The sequence below is a fragment of the Falco peregrinus genome, chromosome 3 (assembly GCF_023634155.1).
Source record: "Falco peregrinus isolate bFalPer1 chromosome 3, bFalPer1.pri, whole genome shotgun sequence".
NCBI lineage: Eukaryota > Metazoa > Chordata > Aves > Falconiformes > Falconidae > Falco > Falco peregrinus.
In genome coordinates, this window is record NC_073723.1 from 108,630,416 (window position 1) to 108,656,556 (window position 26,141).

The 26,141-nt window shown below is 44.8% G+C and overlaps 1 protein-coding gene across 5 annotated transcripts in view; it reads right to left on the reverse strand.

Annotated features, from left to right (window-relative positions):
- Positions 1–21,195, reverse strand: part of MIB2 (MIB E3 ubiquitin protein ligase 2) — a 53,626-nt gene extending 32,431 nt beyond the window's left edge. Inside the window, exons 1-4 of one of the 5 annotated variants that reach the window (XM_055799537.1) lie at positions 21,124–21,195; positions 20,071–20,204; positions 3,138–3,488; positions 2,509–2,680 (exon numbers count right to left, since the gene is read on the reverse strand). In XM_055799537.1, the coding sequence (XP_055655512.1) occupies positions 2,509–2,680; positions 3,138–3,378 (413 nt within the window). In that variant the 5' untranslated portion in view covers positions 3,379–3,488; positions 20,071–20,204; positions 21,124–21,195. Of the gene's footprint in view, positions 1–2,508; positions 2,681–3,137; positions 3,489–3,950; positions 3,968–20,070; positions 20,205–20,626; positions 20,766–21,123 lie in introns of those variants that run through there. The other 4 variants (XM_055799535.1, XM_055799536.1, XM_055799539.1 and 1 more) reach the window with 4 other exon arrangements.
- Positions 21,196–26,141: the final 4,946 nt, after the last annotated feature.

Here is a 26,141-nt window from a genome sequence, read left to right on the forward strand (position 1 = left end):
CCCCTGTATGAAAGCTCTTGCATAAAACACATATGCATTGCAGTTATAGCAACTCAAGTCAAATGACTGAAACAAAAAGCATTTCTGACAGCCCGTTTTCTCCAAAAGCTCAGTGACTTCTAAGAATCACAGTATGTACCTTTCATTCATCTTTAAAATTGTAGCTTTCCACAACTGGAAGCTTCTTCACTGAGGATTTCTGATTTCTCTCCATCCCTCAGCACGGCTACATTCAACACCTGCCACACAGGAACAGCAGGAAAAATGTTGTATTATCCAATTACAAGCACTGCTGCTTTTTCCTTTACCCCTTATTGAGGCTCCCAGAAACCACTGCCACATCTGACAGGCTCACGCTGTGTCCCTGATGTCACAAGCACACATGCATCCCTTTTATTTTTGAGTTTGTTTTGTTGGGGTTTTTTTCTGCTTGGTATTAGGAAGATCACTGCTCCTGCTAACACACAGTAACATAAATCAGAATACTGCTTCTTTAACAAAAGACTTGGTATCATAGACTGTGGCCCACGTCTAGACTCCTTTTTATCCACTCAGAAAAAGTTAATTCATGTCTCATCATCCTTAACCCCTGAATGAACCACAATTGCAGGGGAAAAAAAGCAAAGGAGTTTAGGAAAACCACAAACCAAACAAACCAAAAAGCCACCAAGAGGCAAGATCACCAAACTTCAAGTTCTGCTCTCGTGGACATCTACCTCCAAAGAGTCCTCCAGTGCTTCCGTGACATTCCAGAGCAGTGCCGCAGTGTTTTGTGAAAGTCAGACAACCCACATAGGACAGTACCAGGTCCAGCAACTTCACTGGCAGTCTTCCAGGCTCTCTTTTCACACTGATAGCAAGCACTCCACTGCCCAATTCAAACAGCAGCCTGGACACAGGTCAGATACAAGCCTTGAAAAGAAATACTGCTCTGTTTACATCTTTCACCATTTAGATTCCTCAGAAAAGGACACAAGTTCTGCAAAGGATGAGAGCCCTGGGGAGAAACTGCCTAGCAATCTGCCTTTTGATAAATGACAGTATTCTGGGGTGCTCCTGATGCGGGTCGGGAAAGGCAACAGAGCTGGCCTGCTGCCCAAGAGAATGCAGCACTGCGCAGTGCCATGGAGAACCCACACAAAGGCCAGAAAATTTGGACTGCTCTGCAACACTACAGCCTCTTAAAGTAATAGTTGCCTATTTCTTTTTCTTTTTTCTTTAAATGTGAGGAAGATTATGTACCTTAACAGCAAAGTATACCTAGAGCTCAAATAAAAGACACAAGCAGGCACCTCGGGGTGACTACTTGGAGCTAACTATAATATTCATAGAAAGAGAGATTTAAAAAGCTATGTCTAGTTTATATATATATATATATATATATATGAAATCACTAAGCTCATTTCACAATAGGATCTGGCTGGCTTGTCATTTTAACACAAGCTCAAGAAACATCCTAATCTGGTGGATAAACACAAGCCTCAAAGCTCAGAGGGGACATCTTTGGACAGCAACATCTCTTTCTTTGCTAGCACTCAGAATTCTGGCTCAACCACACTTGCAAAACTATGGTAATCAACTCCAGAGAGAGCTTCCCATATGGAAAGAAAAAAAAAAAACCAGCTGCAAATCTGACACCACTGTCTTTAGCGACGTAATTACACTTTTCATTCCACAGACGGATGCAATGCATACTGATATTTTCAAGGGGAGAAAAAGAAAAAAAAAAAGAAAATCAATGACAGAGACAAGCTGATTTCCTATTACTTTTCTAAAGGCAAGAGGATTACAAGATTCATCTTCACGCCCACCTTACAAGACACAAATGAAACTACTGTTGAGACTATTTTTCAGTTTTTCCTCAGGACGCAAAAACAGACCTGCATGTTTTGGCACATTGTGAATGAGCAAAAAATTATAGATACTGTTCCACAGGCAGTGTAGCAGCCACTTCCAATAATGCTAATGTGCAGAGGAGTTAAATGAGAAGGTGGTGTTCTTCAGTGAACAGTAGAGACCCTGAGAAGAAATCAACAATTTGGGAGTGCAAGATTCCTGTCAGCCTTCTCTGTGGCCACTCAGTTATCTGGGAACAGCAAATAGCAAAGCATGTCTAAGAAATTATTTAAGCACACAAACATTTTGAATTTTCACCATAATTTTTCAGAAAAATTCTACTGATTGCTGTCTTTTTCAAGCAGCTCCATAAAAGTGTCAGATCCAGCCTTAGACTATTCTGTAGAACAGTGGTCCCGAAACTTTTTTGATCACGCAAAACTACAAGCAAAAAAATTGTGAGTGCTCACCAATATACGTGCATTTCTTTCTTTATAAATTAAACAGACATGTTCTAGTGAAGTTCTATAACGTTATTCCTGCACCCCACTAGATCATCTTGCACACCCCCTGGGGCATAAATGCCCCATTTTGGAGACCACTATTATAGAACAGTGACCTATAAATCTCAACACGGTTAACTGGACAGACTTCCCCTATAGCACCACTTACGGTTGTGAGTGTGCTGTCTCATAGCGCTCGAAGGAGTGAGACAGGTCATGCTTGTTGTTCATGTAACACTGTGTGCACAAGTCATAGTCAAAACACATTTTGCATTTCCACCGCATTCCCCGTATACCATGCTTCTTGCAACAGTCACAGATGATGTTTGGGTGACGAACACCTAGGAGAACAAAAGCAAAGGAATATAAGATCCACACAAAATCCAGAGAAACCAGGCTGACCAGGCTCTCAGAACTACATCAGCATGTTTTGAAGAAAAAAAGTCATTACTGTGCGTCTACTTAAGATGATGCAGTAATAAAATATGAAGTGATAAGCGTAACATGAAGTGTCCATTTCCTGGCTTAAGGGACTCTCATCCTAGAAGTCATGCCAGAATGTAACAATGACCAAGTCAGCAAAACCGTTAAGACTCATGGATAAAAAAGAAAAAAAAAAAAAGCCTTTGCACAGAGGCAAACAGGAATTTCACTGCCATTCGCAGCATACACTGCTGCTCAGCATTGGTTCACAGGCAGTTGAAAAAGGCTTAACATTCCATCTAGCACGTAAGGCAGGTGTTAAGGAGGTGGGTTTACAGCACTAGGGTTTGTGTTTCTTGTCCATGCTATACTTACCTATTTGTGCATTATCATACAGAAGAAGGTCATAAGCCCCTTGGAATCCAGTCCGATAATTGGTTCTGTTGCCTTGATCCCACTGCACGACCACAGTCTTATCTGGAGTGGTTGGGCTGCCTGTCCGACCAATCTCAACCACAGTCCCAACATTCCCTTCACCGCTGTCCTGGTTGCCCCACTTCCAGTCCACTCCACGAACTACCCGCATCCCAACCTGCATGCTGGCATAGGGGTCCATGTCCACTGATCTGCACAGCAACCCCTAAAATTCTTCCACGTAAGGGGTCTTGCAGACAGGCGGTATCATCAGCAATACATTCAGCCTCAGCAGCAGCATGGTCAGCACACCTAATAGAACAACATACAGTTAAGTGATGCCACTCAACACATCACATTTTCCCCAGAATGACCTGGCTACAGAAGAAGCCTGACCGGCTGAGTAGATAAATCTGTACTTTATTTAAAACAGGGATCCTGAGAGCTTTAGCACAGATGGGAAGGATATGCAAACTAGCCAGACTTCCAAGGCACAGAAACATCTGCGAAATATCCAGAAGACTTACTCCAGAACACTGGGTATAAGGAAAGAGAACTGGGCAAGAAGTCCGTACAAAACTCAAACACCATCCCCTTGATTTCAAATTCAGGAATACGTGCAACAGCTACCAGAGACACAATGGCAACAGAAACAAAAAAAGCACAGTAAACACAGCTGAAAGAAATGACCAGGAAAACACAAGCAGCGTGATTTTAGCAAGAAAAAGTCAATACCAGTCTATTTTTCAGGAAGAGTCTTAATAAGCATCTTACCATGTCATACTGCAGTGTTGAGTTTCACTTGCCCAGAAAGTTAGTTTTGGTTTTGATTTTGACATACAGGAAGCATTAAAGATGCATATGAAAGAAATGTCTGTCTGTTTCTCAAAAGTAACAGCAGTTTAAAAAAAAAATTGCCAACATCAGAGAAATGTCAATCTTATGCTGCTATTTATCAATGCTAGCTATGGCAGGAACAGGAAAGAGTTATTGCTTACCTGGAATAAGCACCAAGATTTTGTGCTGGGATCAGTAAAAGCTTGGGATAGTGTTTCCAACTGTTGCCATAACAAATGGTAAACAAGGTGGATACCATACAGATGCAGCATATCCACAGTTTTGAAGTAAATCAAAGAGATTGTCAAAGCCTGGTTTACCTCTTTACCAGAACAAGACAGAGGAATGTGGCTTTCAATATTTAGGGCCAAGCTGCTGCTTTGACTTCTGGAAATATCACCTGTAGCATCCTTTTGTCTTTGGGCATCCCTGGGTCTCCCTCTTCCTCTCAAGCTATCCACAACATTCAAAATTTGAAAAAAAACCCACAAACAAACCACCCAACAAAAAAACCCAAACAGAATGCCAAGGGCCTAAGAGTGCAGATGCCAAAAGTACAGCAAATCTTACCAAGTGCTATGACACAAAGCCAGTTCAAACGAGGCTGACAAACCTGGTTTAGCTGACGAGCTAATACGATGTGTACTCAGACATGGAATAGGAGCAGTTCTGCACCATGTGACATGTTGTTCACACTACCACCTACCAATAAAGCAACTGAAACCACTGAGGCCTAAAAATAAACTCTTCTTCCAGCCAAACACCCCCTTTTAAAAAATACATGGAGGAGTAGTTTGATGCAAAATCAAGTTTCTAGCGTGCAGAAAGAGCCTGATTTCTGTTCAGCTTTAGCATCTCTCCAGCTTCAGACTCTTCCCGCTACGCATCGCTGTGACATCCAAACAGCTGTCACATGAGAGCAACATCAAAACCAAATGTCCTTGTGAACTTAATGTCACCTTTTGTTCTTGTCATCACTAAAAGACACCTTGGGCGACACTTTCATTTAGACTTCCTTTGTGGAGGTGGATGTAACATTTCTGAGTTTAAAACGCACCAATGTCTATGGTCTTTACATAAGCAGAAATTAATAAAAAGAAAGAATATCCTTTTTAGAAACCATTGCAGGGCCTAATGAGATTTGGACGATCCCCTCTTCCACCAGATCAGAGATTAATAAAATGGACAATTTATTGCTTTAACCAAGAGGCAAAAGTGCTTTTTTAAAAGGCTGCTATCAATCAGTCAAGTCTGTCAAACCCACTGCAGAGAAAACAAATGGAAACATCCAACAACACAAGTGAACTGGTGGAAGGCGTGGGGAGGTAGTAACAGTGGGAAAAGGAATTGCACACTTAGGAGATAAGGACAGAGTGCCACTCCCCAACCTTAGGAGTTCTATGTTATTTCAGTGAACCTCTTCCCTCTACCCAGGAATGAATGAAACATCACAGGCTTCAGAACTATCAGCATTTCAAGGAAGGCAATGCCAGTTCCAAAAGTTATTCATCATAAAAGAATATTCCAGGCTGTGCCACAAACCCCTAAAATTTAAGGCACTGCAATATAGGATGACCCCTTGCTACCTGAAAACAGCAGAGCAGGCTGACACACTATATATTGTGACACATGCTCAACAGAGCACTCCAACAGCACAGTACCAAACCCAGGTCAGAACTGCCTTGGTCCTAGAAATGTGTGACCTACATACAGGCAAACCCACACTTTCTCTGTGCACCTTCCCACTGCTTTTCTGACATGGATGCTACAGAGAAACCTTCTTCAACTGACAATGAAATACAAAAGCTACATGAAGACACTTTGTAGAGAGTCCTGGAGAAATGCATCATGTCACTGCACTGTGAATTTACTTATGGATGAAGTATGACATGCCAACATCAGGTGTCTTGTCACAGAACTGCCAACAGACAGCAATCTCTTGTCAGTATCACAGGTACCAAATTGCTAGGACAAAAATACATCTAATCAGTAGCCCATAATAAGCTGGATACAGATGGGAACATACTTTTACTGCTGCCACAGGCATCAAGCTTCCCTTGGTTCTGCAGGTACCTATGACTCACAGAGGAGCTGCACATGTACTCATCCTCCAGCTCGGGGAAGCTATTGTAGTTCAACTGTACACACTTGTGATGCTGAATACTAGTTAACAGAGTTGTCTGTGCTTCAGTGACCTTAATCCCTTGCTCGCTGATCTGAAGGCTTCTTCTTAACGCCAATACTCCATTTTCCGCACAAGAAGGCACTGAATGCATTCTACATTCCCATCTAATCCACCGGGGTGATGCATAACAAGAGTAAAGAACCGTTCAAAATCTTTTAAGAGATTAATGACAATGCTCACACAGTCTGAACCTTGCCAGGTCAGCATTGTTTACCTCTTAAATGGAAATGTTTCACTCATTGAAGGAAATACTCCCTCCCTTGATGCTGTCTCAGTAATAATTATTCCAGGGAAGGATAGGTATAGCTGCCAGGAATGATTCACAGAGAAAACATCAGCTTCCCATGGGAGTTTAAAGTAACTATGAACAAATAATCCATTATAAGGCACAAGCATATTTCTGAATCCTGACCTAGCATTCTAACCTCATCTACTGTAACAGAGAAAAGAACAGACCAGGTGCAATCTAAGAGTCCATTCTTTGGAAAGCCCAGTAATACTTAACTGGAACAAAGGGAGAATACTTTAACACCTTCAGTCCACAGCATTTTAGTTACAATAATTATTGCAACTTTCTGCCAATATTTAAACTGCGCTGTTGGTAGGAGGCACTCCAGAGGCAACCTAATACCCGTCTCTTAAGAGGCAAAGGTTGCTGCTGTGCTGGATACACAGTAAACAGAACCAAACAGTGGTGTAAGCAGATTGACAAAATCAGTGCGTCTAACTTGGTTATCAAGTTATTTGAGCAGGATGGTAAACAGAGGAAGATGAGGTGATTTTTATTTTTTTTTTAAAGCAGCTTATTTTTCCTTTTTGCAGTCTGAATTGTCTTCTTGGGTGAATTATTCCTTCTTAGAGAGCTTTGTCTATCCCACAGATGATTCCTTAAGTGCTATGGCAAACGCAAATCATGCACTTTTTCAAGAGCAGCACAAGGCTTCGATATCCCTCTAGTTTCTGAACATCCTTTGAAAATCCACATGGAGATGACCGCAGCAGAACTTTTATTTTGGGGTCTTGTCCACAGCAGCTCACATGAACCTGAAATGCCCAGCTTTCCCAACTGTTAATTCATAAGCTCCAAAAGAAGTCATTATTATGCTAAGCATCTTGGAAAATAACATTATCCCCCATTTCTTACTATTTTCATTCTCTTTGACTATTCCTTCTCCTTGGGTACAGTCTGTTATTGTATCTCTAATAACTAGAGATCTGCACCATCCAACATCTACCAAGAGCTCACACCACCTACTTACTTTCATCCTCTTAGGTGGTTTTCCAAGGAATACAAAGCACACATGGGCTACAACCCCCTGAAACTGATAAAACCACCCAACCCTTCAGACCCAGCCCAGGAGCTCCCACCAGAGATCAGGCAGGAGGGCTGCTGGGACAGCTGTCACTGCGCCAACCCAGCCGGAGCAACGGGCCATCCCTCTTTGGCAGCTCCCGACGCTGCTGGGTCTGTTACCACCGCGGCAGCAGCCAGAGCCTGAGCCCCATCCAAGCTCCACTAGCCTGGGCCCACGATGCGCGGCCACCACGTGAGCAGAGATGAGGGTCCCCCGCACTCCCACCCCATGTTACCTGGGACAGGAATGGGTGCTGCTCGGCACCCAGAGGGGTCCTGTCCTCCACCCATGTCCCAGCGCTGGGGGCTTCCTTGGGCCCCCAAGGCCTGCTGCGAGGCGCCAGCAGCAGTTTCACTTCCCAGCAGGCACCCTTGGCCCTCTTGCTCTGCGGTCACAACAGTGCAGCCCAGACATACAGGGCAGCTCCCAGGCGGATCCAGCCTCCGCCAGCCCTGTCCCCGCTTTGGGGGGCCCAGGCACCGCCACTGTGGCCCCACTGCCCAGGAGAGCCCCTTCCCATCCAGAACAGGGGGACACTCAGGTCACCCTGACAACTGACACCTCCCTGGCAGAGTTACAGCAACCCAGCCACATGGCTGCAGGATTGCACGGGCAGAGGCTGCTGGCGGAGGCAGGAGGAAGATCCACCTCAGATGAGGGCAAGCCTCCCCCTTCCTTACTCACCCTTAAAGCAGCAGCTCAGGCCAGCCTGGCTCACTCTGAGGTGCCTGCCCGACCTGTTTCCACAGCCCTGAACTGAGATAAAAGCCATGCTTCCTTCAAGAGCTGAGGCAGTTACCCAGGAGCAGAACCTGCTCCCTTGCAGTCATCTGCATTAGGCAAGAGCGAGCAAGGATCCACCTTGTTCCCTCCAGACAGCACTCAAGAGACTCCCAGCTCTACTCTCCAGTCAGCTGGAGACAGACACGTCTAGGTCAGATTCCCTGGAGAATGGCCACAGCAAGCATCGCTATATTTATGCTTTAAAAGCCATGAATCCTGCCCAGACATCCATGGCCACAGCACCAGACCACGTGCAATTTCCTCACAGCAACATTTTGCAATCTCCTGAAGGCTCTCATTCACGTCCATGCTCTGAATGCAAGTGCTGGGCCTCTGGCACAAGCATGACTTTGCCAACGGGGCACACTGGAACAGGGCTAGAGACTGCCAGCTGAGGGCAAAATCTTCACCTTGGTGAATCCTGGGTGATCTGGGCAGTTGTCAGAGGAATCAAGATTTCCTCCATGGACTCCCATTCAGGGACAGAAAATACATTAACACTACGAAGAGAAGAAAATACTACTCTGCCTGACAAAAAAACAAGCAGACCAACACTTCTTGAAACTCACTGTTTGTTTATTCAACACCTATTGTGTTCAAGCTGCCCCCATGACACTACTAGGGACCTATAAACCCATTTTTTCCACATGACTTTGTGCACATGGTATACAATGCAATGAGTAAGAAAATTAAGTTTTGGCATCCTCAGCACATAAAGTAAAAGCAGCTTATTTTAATTAGAAGAGGACCTAAAGAATTTTACAGCCTGTCTTCTGAGACCACCCCTCCACCTCCTGCCCCGAGTTCCCCTCTCATACAAATGGTGAATAAGCAGCACAAGAGTAACTACACACAGGCTTGAGTTTATTAAATTAACCTGCAGCAGACTGGGAGTAAGCTTACATCTCAGCTACCTCTAGTCTTTCATTCTCCGTGAAACATGGAAGGCAGAAAAAGTAATAGCAGCACAGTAAATTAATGTTGAGGAGATTCTTCCATTGAAGAGCAACAGAAAGCATTGAAAGAATTAGGAAAACAAAGAGTGTAACTAACAGAGCCATAACAATCAACAGCTGCAATTGGGAGTAACCAGATGAAATTAATGCAAACATTTACAGGGATCACTGGAATGGACAATGATTCTTTCAGATCTGTGCTGGTTAAATCAGTACTCACAAGCACTTAACAAGCAGAACAAAGGAATGCCAGGGCCATTCCAGCTGTGAATTTTACCAGCAAATGAGTGAAACTGTGCTTCATTAGTTGATCCTCAACTCATCTCTCTTGAGGAAGAGGTGAACGTACCAAGCAGAGCTAGGGCACTGTGCATAAAGACACCATCCACTTGATAGCAGCAAAATAACTGCAAGCCCATGAGCTCGGTCAAGACAAACATCACTTGCTTTATCCTTCCTTAATCCCAGCACAGACTGGGTAAACCTCATAAAATGTTTACAGACATCCAGCACAGATAGCCTGGGACACAGCACATTGCAAACTCTGCCTGCAACAGCAGAAATCCAGAGCAATTTCACTGCAGCGCAAGCAAGCAAGCAGAATGATGGTCATTCTTCACGAGACAAGTAAGCAACAAGATGCCAAAGGACACTGGTGGTGGCCCTGCTGGCTTCCTTCATTGCTGTGGGATTCTACACAAGAACAAAGGTCTGCAGTTCAAGTCAGGGGTCAAAAGGATCTGTTCCCAACTAAAACAGGCAGCAGAGAGGCACCTGACTCAGTCAGGAGCAGTTTCTTCAACTATTCAGTATTATTAAGCTGCCAAAGTGGTTCCTAGTTATTTCAAGTATTTTATTTTAAGCCCTCACCATACACCCCCCTACACACACGTATTTTAACTGCTTCCTTCCAAAGGAACTTCAGGGACACAGTGCCATTAAAAACAGACATATCAAGGCATTCAAAATTTCAATTGATCAACTACCACTACTGTGAAGTTTCAAGATTTATTTTTGCATATCCTCACACTAGGAACATCAACAGAGATCCAAACAAGTTAGGTGTAATGGCTAAATTAAGGCAGCACACACTGGCTTAAAAGCAGTACTGCTTCCTACATTACTCCTATAGGCATTCACCCTGTAGAAATAAGGCTTACAGGGGTTTTCCCCCTTTCCTGACACAAGCAGTGTTTTTGTAAAACCAACCAGTTGAATAGTTAAATGCCTGGCCAGTGCTTATCTACACAATTAAATATTGTTCCCTACCTGCAAAACAGAGGGGTTATACTTTTGTATTCTTTAATAACAGACAACAACTAGGATCAAATACCTCTGAACAAGCCTCAAAGCTGCTAAGTTAATTGCCAAAGCTAGTATTCTCGCCAATAAACTCAAATTCAGACCTACCCTTCACTTTCCTTTCTCCTCAGAAAACAGTAGGACCCCAGGACAGCACAGTGACAGACACATGTATGTGCTCTCCCTAACACGATGCAGTGTCATTTCTCTCAAGACTACACAATTTCCACAAATACATTCACTATTAAATGAAAGAAAACCAGAAAAACACAGTAAATAATCCTTTCTGACTTACCACCACATGAAGACCACCTTGTAGCTTTTGTCCCCTCCTGGCTCCCAGGTGAGGCGAGGAGCCATTAGCCCTCACTGCTGCCCTGTGTAATCACAAACCCCGAGGAGGGTCTCCCTGGCTCCCACCACACCTGAGCTCACTCTGGGCACTCAGTCTCCAGTTTCTAGTAGAGACCCCGTTTGAAGACTTTTGCCCATCCCACGGCACTTTATTATAATCTCAACTCCAGTTCACACCAGTTCAATATCCAGCTCTACCACGTGCAAATCTCTCTCCTTGTCTACTCTGAACTTCAGCATTCTATGCAGTCCATTTGTATCAGGCCCAAGAGTCCTCCCATGGAAACACATACTCCAATTCTCTCCCATTTCTTCAGAACCAAGTTTATCAGCTGCTCCTCAACGCAAGCAATCTGTTACTTTCAGCTAGCTTCCCCACTGCCCAAACAAAACCCTCTGCCTTCATAGCAGGCCTCTTCTAAGCAGCTCCCTGGTAAAGTGCCTTCTATTACTTACACATAAAACCCTACTAAATGAGAAAAATAACTCTAGTGTAAGGGTTCATATTGAATTTTAACACAATAAAGGTATTTTGCTTTCAGAACAGTTGTTTCAGTAAATTATTCATTCACATACTACTTTCTAATACAGCACTAGTGCAAATCCCATTTCTTGATGTGGAAAAACATGCAGTCAGGCCCATTTAGTTGTTTATTGTTTTCCAGATCTCATTCCACAGCTGTTGCTCATACAAATAGCAGCACTGTCAGATCAGGTCTGGTTTAGCCACTGAGACTAAAAGTCTAGTAAGGCCCCACACACTCCATTTTGTAGTAGGCAGTTTCCAAGGCTTGATCTTTCATATACAAAGATGGCTAGAGAGCTCAGTCACACTGCAAAATAGCAGAGAAGATAAAAACGCTTAGTTCCCAGCACCAGCAGATCTTCTAAGGTAGAAGAGTGACACCATCTCAGCCACTATGTGACTAGTTTAACCACTCTAAATTAGACTAAACCCATCAAATTCCCTCCATCAGCCTGCCAAGAGAATTTGCAGAATTGGCTGAAGTGAATAGTTTAATATTCCACTGCAAAGCCACAAGGTCTCAATGATACTTCGCTTTTCCCTGTGTGACCAGGATTTCTGTTTAGTCTGAATTTTGCAAAATGGCATCACTGGCACAGAGGGGGAGAGAACAGCAGATGATGTTTCTGTGGCTTAAATATCAATAGCAGATAAATGAAGCCATTCCACTGACAAATTGCTGTCAGCAGAAAAAGAAAGAAGAGAAATGGGGCAGCTGCCGCTGCTAAAAACAATCAATCAAGAAAAAGCCTGTGTGAAGTTAAACCATTTCCATGCACCATACCTCACCTGCTCTCAAAGTATATTTAACTGTATTACATAAACAGAATAAAGCAGGGAATTAATATTCCTTTGCTCAGGATTAACATCTTGTCATTTTGGCTCTACTGTGGAAGAACAGGCACACATCTTGAAATACTGGGGCATAGGGTGAGGAAATGCTAAAAATAGCTAGCCAGGCTATGCTTAAAGATAGTCCCATTGAACACTTTTATCTGTACAATCAACACTTGTCCTTTACAAACGCCAGCCCATTGATCTGTTTTGCCTAAAGTGAATTTTACATTCAATTTGCACTGACTGTATTCTAGTTGTTACAGTGAGGGGAATGTTGCCTTTCCTTTTAAGTCGTAGGAGCCATACTTTCAGTGGTTGTCATGCTGGCTTACTAGCTATTCTCTCACCTTGTTAAAGGATGCAGGCCTAAAAGAAGCACCAGTATATTTATTAATATTCAGCAACAGTAGTTTTGTGCAAACCCTCCTGAGAAGTTTGACCCCAGAATTCTGGTTTCCTAAATAATTGGCAATCTCAGAACAGATCCTAAAGATAGAAGAAATTGTAGAGAAGTTACACATCTGATGTTTTCAGGTTCATTTTGTGCGAGTATGGCAGTACCTAATAGCTTTAGTGGATACAAAAGCCTCTGGGCCAGCTGCTGCATGAAACAGTCAAAGGTGGGCTCTGCTTAGCTGAGGAAGAGCCCAAGAGATAACTGGACAAAAGCCAAGATCCTCACTCAGAACTGTGACAGAAGAACACCTAGTGATCCTCCTGAGACTGTCCATGGCAGTGGAGTGACTCAGTCTCAAGGCCATGCCGTCTTCATGCTATAAAAGACATCACCAGTAGGAGAAATGCATCATAGCAAACAAGAAAACGAAATGCACAGGCACCACCACTTCTCCCTTAGGGGGAAAGGCAGTACCTCTACGTTTAGCACTTTGCATATACTGGACTATCATCTGGACTGCAAGGAGGATGCGCTAGGAAAACACTGGCTCCACAGCCAAGATGATCAGCATCCCCATATGCTTCCAAAGGGTGAGATGCTATTTAAAAAACCCTGCAGGGTTTTCTTCTCTTTTCTATGTTACAAATCTAAATGTCTTGGGTTTAAGTACAAACACTGGGACTGAATGCCCTTTGTTGTTACACCTGAACGCTGTGAAGTCCTCTGTAGTTTTGAGGCTAAACAGACAAAAAGTACCACCTACTTACAGATCCAGGACACCATAACTGCAATCTCAGACAGAAGGCAACTCTCCTTAATTTTAATCATAGATGGGATTCAAAAAATCCACAGCTTCAACATGGCTGAAGTCTCAAGAAATATACTAATCAGAGAACATCTTTCAGTTGGGCACGAAGGCATGCATGAAAAGCTTGTCATCTTCTAAAGCTACCAAATCAGAACTGAGTTGGCCTTGAACCTTCATTTCTCACTTCACTCAGCTTCAACCCACCTGTGATGACAACAGACATAGAAAAGTGAACCTCCTTCCAACACCAAGCACTCATCTGCATAGCCTCAATCCAAACTGGTTTTGTCACCAAGTGCCATGGACCAAAAGGGGATTTTTGTCAGTGATAAGTAACAAAATTAGTGTAACAGAAAGTGACAGTATCAGCCACACAATCTACCCAGAGCACAGATATAGCACTGTATTTTTAATGAATCAGCTCTGCGCTAACTAATGGACTAGACCCATGAAATAAACTGGATTGCACAGTAGGTCAATATTTGCTTTAAACCATACAAATGCAAACACAACCTTTGGGAAACACCACCAGGAAGCCAAAAATAAACAGCTGTCACAAGCTTCCAGTAAGGGAAGTTAAGGTATACCACAGCGTACTGTTTGGGCTGGGACAGACTTAATTTTATTCATAGTAGCTCGTATGGTGCTGATTTGGATTTGTGACCAAAACTGTTGATAACACACTGATGTTTTAGCTATTACTGAAGAATGCTTACACAGTATCAAAGCATTTTCTGTTTCTCACACTGCCCTGCCAGTGAGTAGGCTGGGGGTGCACAAGAATTTGAGAAGTAACACAGCCAGGGTAGCTGATCCCAGAGACAGCAAATATGACATTGTACTCAGCAATAAAAGCTGGGGGAAAGAAATAGGAAGGGGCAACATCTGGAGTAATGGTGTTTTGCCTTTCCAAGCAACCGCTACACCTGATGAAGTCCTGCTTTCTCAATTTTACCCTTCCAGTTCTCTTCCCTATCCCACTGGAGCAGAATGCTTAGCTACCTACACCAGGGTTAACCCATAACACACAGAAAGGTGGAACATCCTTTGCTAGGTCAGGGGTGTTCAAAATTCAGATTTACAAATCAACATCAGTCAAAGCCTACAAAAGAATAAGCTCCCTCTACCAGCTTCTACTGAACACAAAACCTCCAGGCTTTAAATTGGTGAGATCAGTGCTCATCACTGGGGAATTAAGAGTGATTAAAAGTTAAAGTTCACACTGGGCATCTAGTGGATCTCTCTTATTACATCCCACAAGATAATTGCTCATGAGCCCAATGAAATTTCCTTCTGGCATTTGATGAACTGTATTCTCTCCAGGAGGTAGAAAAACAGCTCCAGCCATTTGCTTTAATTGGACCTGACAGTTTGCAGATTGCTGCCTCCAGCCTTGAAAAGCTCAGTAGCTGGGGCTGGTGAGAATCCATTTTTTCCTAAATAGCAGATTTCAGCGTTAAATATACACTGCATTACAGCAGCACACACACACCCTGCCCAAAAACACACACATCCCAGGTGATGCTGGTTTTGGTTTTTTTTAAAAAAAGGTGATTATTTGCTAAGTTTTAATTAACATAATTTTCACTTTACATAGAAAAAAAATGGGAGAATCATATTTTAACTTTCCCATACCCTCCGTGGAAGATCCCTGTAGCATAAGAAAAACAAACAAAAACTCTATAGCATTACATTGAGCGACTCTCCTTCCCTCTCCAGTCAAGAATCACCATCACTCTTCTGGCTATTGGCATCTAGGGGTCAACAATCAACCACCTGGCCTCCCTTGCAGCGGCTAGCAGGTCTTTTTGTGCCCATTCAGAACACTGACAGAAGTCACAATGTAAAGGAGAAAACAGTTTAATGAAGTCAAATGCAACCCATCCAGGGAAGCTAGAAAACCTCCATTACTTGAAGAACAAGTACAACACACCTATCAGGAATGGTTTCAGTGTAGTTTATCATGCCTTGTGGAAAAGAATGGACACGGTGGCCTCATCAAAATCCCTTCCATACCTATTTTCAGTCACCGAGAAATGGAAGACCGCACAGAAACATATTCCAACAACAAGAAATCTGTCTTGGCAGGAGATTTCAACTCTGCTCTAACTTAAACATTGCTCTAATACATTTCTCAGAGCCATGATCACCTGGCCCAGAGCTGACAGTGTTGAGCCCTAGGCAAAGCTCAGGTCCACAACTCTCTCACACCAGCTATCAACTCCTATTTACCATGGAAATCTGAGTTAAATCACTTAAAAGTTCATAATCTTCCAATCCATTTAGGCAATTGCCTTGCCTGAATGCAAAGACAGTAAGTTTCCCCACACATCATTCAAAATCAGAAAACTAGCATTACTGCAGGAGTAAAAAAATCACAAGCAATTAACACTGACGTTCTGGTAGACATGTGTTTGCATAGTGTGTTGGATAAAACACGGTACCGTGGTTCTGTGATATGGCTCTTTGTAGGTATTTAGACTCTGGCTCCCTCAGCAGAGGTGATACAATAGGATCACAAATCATTCCAGTTAGAAACAGAACTTTCTCCAAATTTTCAAAGTGAGAAGTAGCTACTCCAGACTCTAGCACAGAGCAAGTATAAAACCTGCTGAATCTCTGCTGAGCCTTGATAGCTCATCCTACCAACTTTCAGATTCCCCTTCAGGCTTTCAGAAGGGTAAACATTGCACTCCTGTCAGTTTTCAGCCTGGAACTTGCCCTTTCTGTGCTCTGAACGCAGATCAAAATGTTTAAGTCTAATCTACCCTGACATGCCTTTGGCTAGAGACATCAGCTGTGTAGGAGCAGAATGAATCGAGTAGTTAGCTGTTGCTTTCCTCCCCGGTACTAAATGAAGGTTAGAGGGTCAGCACATACACCAATTCACTTAGAAGTTTGTACAGTTTAGAAGTACAGATGTTATCTTTCAGCTTTGGATAGCAGAGTACTTTAAAGAATGCGAGAACACTTCACAGATGGGAAGTGGAGCCATAGTTATATATGGAATTGGTGGCAGAGCCAGGAACAAAGCTCACATATCCTAGCTCCAAGTTCTGTTCTCCACAGCCTGGCCCACACTAGTACCAGAGGGAGAACAAAAAAGAAAAAAGTATCAAGCCATGATCCAGCATGCATCCTTGCATTCCTTGGGGTCACCTCAAGGAATGAGGATTGAGATCTAAGATCAAGCCATTTACTGTCCTGCTAGTACACACCTAACTTCATTTTCCATGTACAGCCAGTCCAAATGCTAGAAGACTTGTTCTGTACTGTGGCAGTGTGATCACCCTGCCCCATCCTGACCTTTATTTCTGTAACAATGCACCACCAATGGTGGCAACCATGAACACGTCTGGTCCACGATGGCAGTATTCCACTCAAATTGGCTTTGGGTGTTTGACCTGAGATCTCACAAAACAGGTAACTGATGTCTTCTAACAATCAACCTGACTGAGTGACACCTGGAGTGAGGCGGGGGGCCCTCGCAGCCCAGTGTTCCTCCAGTAAGAGCTAGGAAGACTCCTGTACACCTGTACCAAATCCCCCACCCCATGCTGAACCATCAGGCCCCACTGACCTCTAAGGGTCAATTGGCACTTAGTAATTGACTTAGTCCCACCTTGCCATGCCTATAAATCTGGCATTTAGAATCTCTATTGTGAAGATGAGAACTCCAACCACTGGATGGGTCTGGACCTCTTTCCTCCACAAGCAGTGATGCCCCTTTGGTAAGATTTGCACCTCTGACTACATCAGATGTTACCCAGGAAAGTATTAATTAAAGCACTGAATTAACTCTAGCTCAATTGTTGCAGTAAGTGTATTTATCAATGGCAATTCCAAATTTGTTGTATCTGTCGCCTTAATAAATCAACTATTTTTTTCAACTTTGAGAAACTGTTTCAGTGAAAGTCCTTAAACTGGAGTCTGACAGGCAAACGTTGACTCTGAGCAGCTGTACATACAATCCTTTAGATTTAAACCTGTTGACCAAGCTCGAGACAAGGACTGGATCAAGTTGTCTCTGAGAAGTTTAGATGGCAAGGGGATCCTTTTCCGTTGTGACTCAACGGGAAGGTTGTCTTCCCCTGGCCACTCATCAGACTCTTACGCCTTAATACACAACATATTCTTGGAAATTTCAAATACATTTCTCATTACAGAGGGAGCAGAAATATTTAAATTCTTTGTCTCCCAAGAAACAACAGATTCTACTCTCTCTCTTTGCTCAAGGAGAGAAGAGCATCCAACTGTATTTCTCTAAGCAAAGCTTCTAGTGAGTGTACTGAAAGTTGCACTGCTCTCCTCCGAGTGCACTGTATTACAACACCCTGGCACCTCTATAAATGCCCTTGATAAGCCATGAATCAGAATCCTTGAAAAACAACTAGGACTCAAATTGTCTGCTCACAGAACTTCGCATTCTATTCCTGGATCCCTGGAAAACAGCAACTCAAAATGAAAGGGCATGATCAATACGGTCGCACGTTCAGCACGACCCTGAAATCTGTCAGAGCCCTGGAGCAGTTCCGTATCAGAAATTATGAGCAAGGCAAACATTTGATGGGAACAGGCAAGCAGGGGCAGCATGACCTAGTAGAGCTTAATTATCAAGTTGGAGAAAGTCTTCAACTTCAGCAAAACCACAGGCAATCAAGATCAGTCTCTGCAAGCAACCTACACTAATGCCACACCAATGCAAGGCAAGAGATGAGCCTGTTTCAGAGATAACTGCCACAGCTCTGAACAGCCTATGGTGGTCATGTAGCCACACACTTGTTGATCAAGGTAGCTTAGAAAGCTGTGAACATACCCCTTTCCAAGTCAAAATAGAAGGAGACAATTGCAACCACATATTTGTACACACTTCCATAGTTTATGCAACTTCCAAGGCATTTGTCAAAGTTTTAGCAGAAAGAGGCTATGCATGGCCTCCCAATTCTTCCAAACAATCCCAGCAGTGGATTAGCAGCCACCGCAATCCAAAGCAGGAAAATAATAGATTCTTTATATGCTATTTTGGCACGGGATTTTCACAGTCACAGAGCTTCAAACATGCATTCAAAATAAATGTCAAAACATGAAGCTATACAGCAATATCATAATAAGAACAGAATTAAGCCAACCCAAATATCATACAATTATGAACATTCTTCTCATGTCAGTGACTCTTGAGATGTATGCTGTGCAGAGAGAAAGGATGGGAAACACATTTACCTTTTTGAAGTCTAAAAAGAGAATAATTACACAAGAAAACAGAACCAGTGGTGACTTTGCTAAATGACAACTAGGTTAACTGTTAATATGTTGCAGGCACACTTGCCAGTCCGAAATAAATTCATGTCCTTCCACCACAGAAAAAGACAAGATTAGAAAACAGGCATAAGACACCGAAGGTACATCAGTGACAGAGCTGGGACAACGCAAGTTACCTGACACCCTGTTAGCTGGCCGCCTTAAGGAAGAACTTCTTGAAGGGAACCATCATCCACCCAATGGAACTTAGCTGCTCCAGACACAAACCTAGATGCCCATAACTGAGAGCAGAAAGCAAAGCTCAAAATAGGGCAAGAAATTCTCTAGCTCTACCAAGGTTATCGATGCTTTCTCTTTCTGACTTTCTGCTATCAACATGACACACGACATCATTCCAATCATAACAACATGAGTAATGGCAGTTATTCACAGTAATGGCATCCCTTGACAATTCACTCATCTAGATCCCGAAACAGTGGACAAAAAATTCAACAGGTAATCAGCTAGGAGGAAGGTCTTAGAAGGATAACAACTGTATTGTTCTTCCTAGGAAGTAGTTTTAGGAAACCAAGGAGCTGTTAAACAGGGAAGAAACAGGAATGGTACCCCATTTGAGCCGAATAAATTCCTCCTACGGCAACAAAGAAGTGCAGTGGATGTAATGAGGTTCTTAGCCAAAAAGAAAGGTTAAGTAGTAAAGCCAAGCTCAAATGACCTCCATGAAGGTGAGCCAGAGCTCCCCTGTTCCTAAGTGAGGTAGAAATTAGAGTTTGTTACAACCAGAAAGTTAAGTTCGGGCATTGTCTGCAGGGAAATCAGAACAAACATATGTAATGCTTCCAGTGCACCTGTACCATCTTTTCTGTAGGTTTAAGTCTGACCCGTGTTTTCATGACTCTTTCTCAGTTCAGGAAGAACGCAAATATCACAGAAACACAGGAGACAAAAAGCCACGTGTGCTTCAGTTCCGAGTTATATTCAGCATATGACACAGTGATACAAAATGCCCGGTAGGAATCACTGCCAACGTTTCAGTGCTCGGCTCTCACCTTAGCAATGACTTACCTGCAGTACCAGTTTCCGAACAGGAAAACAGAATGCATGCTCACATCCTGCAGGGCAGCCAGCACTCACCGCCCAGGAGAAAAGAAATTAGAAAGGAGCAGGAGCAAGCAGAGGTGCCCCACTACAGACTGAACCGTGGCTAAACGTGGCAGAAAGAAAACTGGGAGCTCAGAGCAGACTTATTCCAGGCTTAGCCCAGGGAAGAAAAAGAGGAAAAAACAGGCACGTACCTGAGAGAGCTGAGAAAGAAGAAAATTCAGACGACCCCTCAGAAAGCCGCTGTCCTTAGCCAAGGGCTGGGCTTGCTTCCTTCCCTCATTCATTCTCGGCACAGCAGTCCCAGCAGCCGACCTGCCACAGTGGCCTGGGGAGCGGGGAGAAAGCACGAGAAGCAGCTCCGGTGGGCGCCACGGCCCACGGACCCCTGCCGCCCCCCCCGGACCCCTGCCGCCCCCCCAGACCTCCGCCGCCCCCCCCAGACCCCCCCCGCACCAGACACGGCCCCGGCGCCGGCCCCCGCAATCCCGGCGACACGGGCGGCCTCAAGCCCGGCCGCAGCCGCCCCCCCCGCCCCCCCCGCCAGCAGCGGCACCGCGGGGCCGCACCCCCCCGCCCCAGGATCCCGGCCGCCCCCGCCCAGCCCTGACCGGCAGCCGCCCGCCCCCCGCCAGCCCCCCGCCGCGCCCCCCCCCCCCCCCCCCCCGCCCCGAACCACCCAGGCCGTGAGGCGGCCTCGCACCCCCCCGCCCCTGAGGCGCCGCCGCCCCGGCCACCTCAGAGCCCTACCGAGGCTCCCCCTCTCACCCCCGGGGAGGCGGCCGAGGAGCCGGGCCGCGGCCGGCAGCCCCGCGGGTGCTGCAGCGGCGCCGCTCGATCCCGCTCCCCCGGGGCCGCCCGCGCGCCCCGCCCGGCCCCTCACGGCCGGCTGACAGCCGCCGGGGCATGCTGGGAGAGGTAGTTTCCCGCCCGCCCCGCGCGCCGCCCGCCGCCGCCTACAAGTCCCGGGAGGCCGCGAAAGGCCCCGCGGCCCCGGCCCCGGCGCGGCCGCCCTGACTCCGGGGCAAGGCCCCGGGCTGGGCCCTGGAGACCCTGCGTTTCCGCCGGGGCACGACCCCTGCTCTCCGGGCGCGGCCCGCCTGCCCGCGCTGCCTGAGGTGGGCCGGGGCGGCCTCGGGCGGCCTCGGCGCCGTGCTGCTGGCTCGCCTGGCGCCTTCCTGGTGTCGGGGTGGTAAATTGCGTTTGGGGATTGCTACCGAAAAACCAGAGGCAAAACTCTCCGATACCCGGTTTGGAGCGTTAGAAAGCAGGAATTCTTTGGTTTCAGCAGGGGACGCACGGGGGATAAGTTCTGCCCAACACACGTCCCAACTTTGTTCACTGTTTATCTAGATGGCCGATCTATACGTATTAATGACATTTCTGAGAAACTACTGGCATATTCCTTACAGTTCCATGAACTACTTATCATATCTGCACTCTTACTACGCATGTGTGGCCTAATGGGTCAGGGGTTCTCTGGTGGTCCTTTGGGACACCTTCATCCCTTTCTTCATCCTCTTTCTCGTCATCTTCCTCTTCTTCTTCTTTGCATCCTTTTGATGACCTTTTCTCCTGGCCCTGTTTCAGCACTCTGGGCTTATGTCTTGGTTTTGGGCAGGTTCTTATCTACTACTAGCTACTATAGTAGCTAAACTATACAATGCAGCGTTCTACTGGTAGCTAAACTACATAATGAGGTATTGTAGGGCTCGGCAATGCCATGGATACGTAGTTCCAACATCTACAGTTAAGCACACCGGTAAAATTCCTTCAGTATCGGGATTGTTTCCTATTTGCGCAGCCAAAATGGCCATCGAAACCCACGGGAGCAGCTGACCATGAAAGCATGCAGGATCCATGCCGGGACACTTTTTTTAAAATGTTTGAGTGTTTGATTTTTGGGGTGATTTTAGGATAACCTAGTCCAAGGGAGTCTTGGGGGTTCAGCAGAGCTCATTGCCAGGCACCGTGGCTCTGAAGGCTGCTACCCTCCATCTGCCAGCCAGCCTTCTGCTGGGGATGTCTGATTTGCAAGATCACAGCTCAGATATTGCCTGCCTGGGATCATTGGTGGCTTCGGTGTGTGAATCGGAACATGTGAGTCTAAAAGCATAGGGTATTACTGCTTTTATAATGACTTGTTCTTCAAAGCAGTTCAGTAAGAAGCAGAGGCCACATGAGTTTGTATCATCTCTCTGCTGGTGATACCAATGACTCTGAGTGAATCTCTTGTGTCTGGGGTGGAACTTGCTCTACTGACTTTACCCTTCTGAGGTCAGAGACACCTTGTCAACACTGTTCAAGCTTACCCGTCCCGTTCTCTTGCTCGGTGGCATGTCAAGCATGGCTCTGTTGAAGCTAGCAGACTGGAATTTTGTTTTACATTTAGCCATCTGCTAATGTGTACTGCCATAGTAGAAGAAGGGTTAAAAGAGTGGCCTGCACTGACAGCAAGGAACAGCGTTCACAGCAGTAAAACTGAGTAATATGTTTGTGCCAAACCCAGAAGGCCTGCAGTGTGATAAGAGCACAGAACAGAATTTACCAGTGTTAAGACCCTACACTCAAAACAGCAATATGGCAGCAAGGTCATAAAAATATCACATGCCATTCCCATCGGGAATACTGTCTAGAGCCCTAAAACTCAAAAGGAGGAAACAAAACCACCAGGCAGCAGAGTTGCCTGGGGCTTATGAAGAGAGCAAAACTCTGAGACAAAGTGTGTCACAGCATAGTAGCAGTTACTGTAACTTTTACGCCTACAGGGTACAAAGGACCTGTCCAAAACCAATCTTGTCATTGCCATTTGATAAAAGCCAAATAGGAGCAGTCAGTGTCCCTTGTCCTCTGTGTTACGTAAAGGTGATGTTGCCCAGGCCACTTAAACACACACGTTGGGGTGACTGTGGAAACATGAACGTGAAAATGAGGGAATGGAATTCACTTGGTTCTGCCCAGAATTGCAGTGCGCTTTACCCTTTGGCCAGAAGATGGAGAGTAAGCGCTGTTAAGTATTTGGGAATGTGGTAAGTGGTTCTAAGTGTGCACTGTGCTCCCTCCCTCAGCTTGCTTTTTTACCAGGCAGAATTATATGTTAATATAAACGTACGAATACATTAGAGACAGGTGAGCACAGCCAACATCCATTTCTGAAAAGATCCATTCACATGTAGAGCAGCTCCTTTTGTGCTCACTCAACAAATATCAAGATTACTTAGGCTTTACTTTTGCCTGTGCTTGTTGTAAACTCGAGCTTACATGCCCAGACTCTAAGATATGTGAGGATTTTTTTTCCTGCTAATCTTTCTTTTAAAAAAATAATTGGAAAACTGTGTTAGACTGCCTGTGAAGTCATCTCAGGCAGACACGAAGTCATACAGCATCTGCAGTTTAGACCATGGCCGAGACAGAAACTTTATGGTGATTATTGTGGTAAGATTTTGCCCTTGTTTGTATATAAGCACTTTGGAGAAGTGGTATTTTGGTTGTGCTTAACACCAAAGATACTGCAAATGGCAAACCTCTGGTGTGTAAAAAAGCTTGAACTCCAATGAATCTTTTCAAGTGGGGCAACATTTGTGGAAAGGAATGAACCAACCTGAGATGTATAACCCAGAGGCAGTCTGCAGGACATCAAGAGTTCTCCTTTTGAGGTTTCCAACCACAAGACATAGGAAGTGCTTTGTCTAAGAGAAGAAAGGTCTTGAGAGAACAAGACAACTCTCCTCATGCACAAGGCTGATACTGAAAGAAAGACCTTGTTTTGCGTGCTTAGGGAGTAGGCCAAAAAGTAATGGGTCAAAATGTAGCGATGGAAACTCAGGTTAGATGTTGGGGAAAACTCTAGGGCTACTGAAATGCTGCAGGAGACTGGCAAGGGGCTATGAAATCTCTGCCTGAACAGGCATTAGGAACTGGATAGGCAAACACTGCTGAAATGAGAGGGCAGAACTGATACTGCTTGGCACAGGGCATGGTTTGGAGGGCTTCTTGAGACCTCTTCTAATCCTGTATTGCTATAATCCTTTGATCCTACATTTCTACACACACATCCTCTGGCGTCTAGTAAACTGGAGTTCATCTCAGTCTCCTGGTCAGCGAGGACATTATAGCGCTTACTGCGACGGGCTGGAGTTGCATAGCTCCAGATATGGGAGAGAAACCTCTGCTCTTACATGGCCTCATCCTGGTTTTCCAAACCTACAAGGAATCCTTCTCAGCCCACTGGATGCCGCTGTTTCACAGAAATATTCATGGACTATTTCTGCATGCTTCTGCTCTAGGCACCTTCCCTGTCAGCTGTGGAAGGCCAGCCACTTCAGGGTCAGCCGAGCTATATGGATTTAGCCCTATTAACCAGCTTTTCTTTTTTTACAAAGCAAGTATCCTTAACATTTTGTAGCTTACTGACACGACACATGTGAACCTTGGGCCACGAGAGTAGACGCCGATGTGATGGCAACATCATCAGCAGAAATCTAGTGGTGTTCTTTTGAAGGTGATTGAACAGTACGTGGAAAAAAATATATCAGTTGCTGAGGGGAAAACAGGTTGTCCAACATGGGTCTTCAGGTCATATATAGAAGTGCATATTTCCCAACAGCTATGTCCTGCAGGGCCTATTTTGCATGCTTATTACGGGAATTTGTATGTAGAAATACTGGTTCAGAGAATCCTCTTCTTAAAAGCAAAGCCTGGAAATGGCAGCTTTCCCTGGCTCACACGTTGCAAATGTGCATTGATGTTACAATCATACCTTGTGGCACTGCCTTCAGAGGCAATGACCTGGATAGAAGAGAAAGGATATGTGTGGCTTTCACTTTTGAAAGAAAATTCAACAGTATTTCTAGCTCTGCTGAGTCTCAGAACAAGCCAGAAAGTGACCTACATCCAATACTCAGCTTTGGGAATTAACTTTGAGAAAGTTCAGTTCCATATCTAGGTCCCTTCTCTGAAACAAATGGAACTGCAGCCTAATAGAATCCAAACCCAAGGGGAGTCCCTCTTTTTTCCTTTCCAACAATTTTTAGTGCTGAATAACAACTATCCTGATTTTTTAATCCACATTTCTTATTGAAAAAAAAAAATCAGTTAATGCAATCCTTAGGGTTTGAATTGTTCAGATTCTAACAACTGAACTGTCTTCCTGATGTCTTGAGCCATTCATTGGCCTTTCAGGAGGTGGTCTAAACAACAGGAGAGTTAAAATAAGCAAGGAGTTGTGGCAAAGCTACTGTGATTGTGATATGACAGATATATATGTTAAAAGGCCTGTGTCCATCTGGGGACACCATCTGAATCCAACAAACATAAGGTAACTGATAAATAATAGGCAAAGCGTGGGTTCAGCTTTGAGTAACCTACAGCAGTGTGAATCTGACACTTTTGAATTTGGTGATTTTTTCCCCTGAGCCATCTTACGTGTGTTTGCACAGTCTCCTGAGTCACTCAGCTGATAATCCTTTGCCCTCTTGCTTTTAGCAGCCCAGTCAGTCAGTGTGATAAAAAGTACTAGAGACAGCTTGGATCATCATACATCAATTTGAAATCTCAGGGGAAACTTTAAAACACTTGCTAACAAATATCTGCAAAGCATATGCCGAACGGAGCCTGCCATCAATAAGGCAAATGGCAAATAAATATAATGGTGTCATGTATTCAGCGTGGGGGCTGCAGCTGTGCAATGGTGCTGGCAGTGGTGTCCAGAGAAGCACTGTTCTCTGCTTCTGAATTTCATCCAGTTCCCTGGAGACCTAGAAGAAGCAGCCTCTGTCTCGGTTTCATCTGCAGAATGAGATGAAGGGCATTTACCCTCTTATCCCATCCACTTCACTTCACAAACTTTGTTTGCATCAGGATCTGATCCCGCCACACCGCTGTGAATGACTGAGTACTGCGCTCCTCCTGGAAATGTGCCAGCAATGCCAGTAAACAAGCCAGAAGGCTGTGTAGCCCTCCAGAAATCCTGGATAGACATGTGTAGCTTATGGTAGACATGGTCAGATAAATTCTTAACATTTTTGTCATGTACTCCTGAGACCTGTTACCATATGGATTCATAAAGGGAGTGCACGGCAGCAATGAGAAAGCACACTGTCCTTGGAAGCTGCAGAAAATAGCAGCACTGAGCTGTGCCAGGCTGTAGTCTTCCTGCATTTGTGTCCCAAGTGTGGTGTTAATGAGCAACAAAGAGTAGAGACCAGGTAGTCATAGATGTGTATAAGGAAAACTGAATTTGGCGGTGGAGAATAGCAGTTTAGTG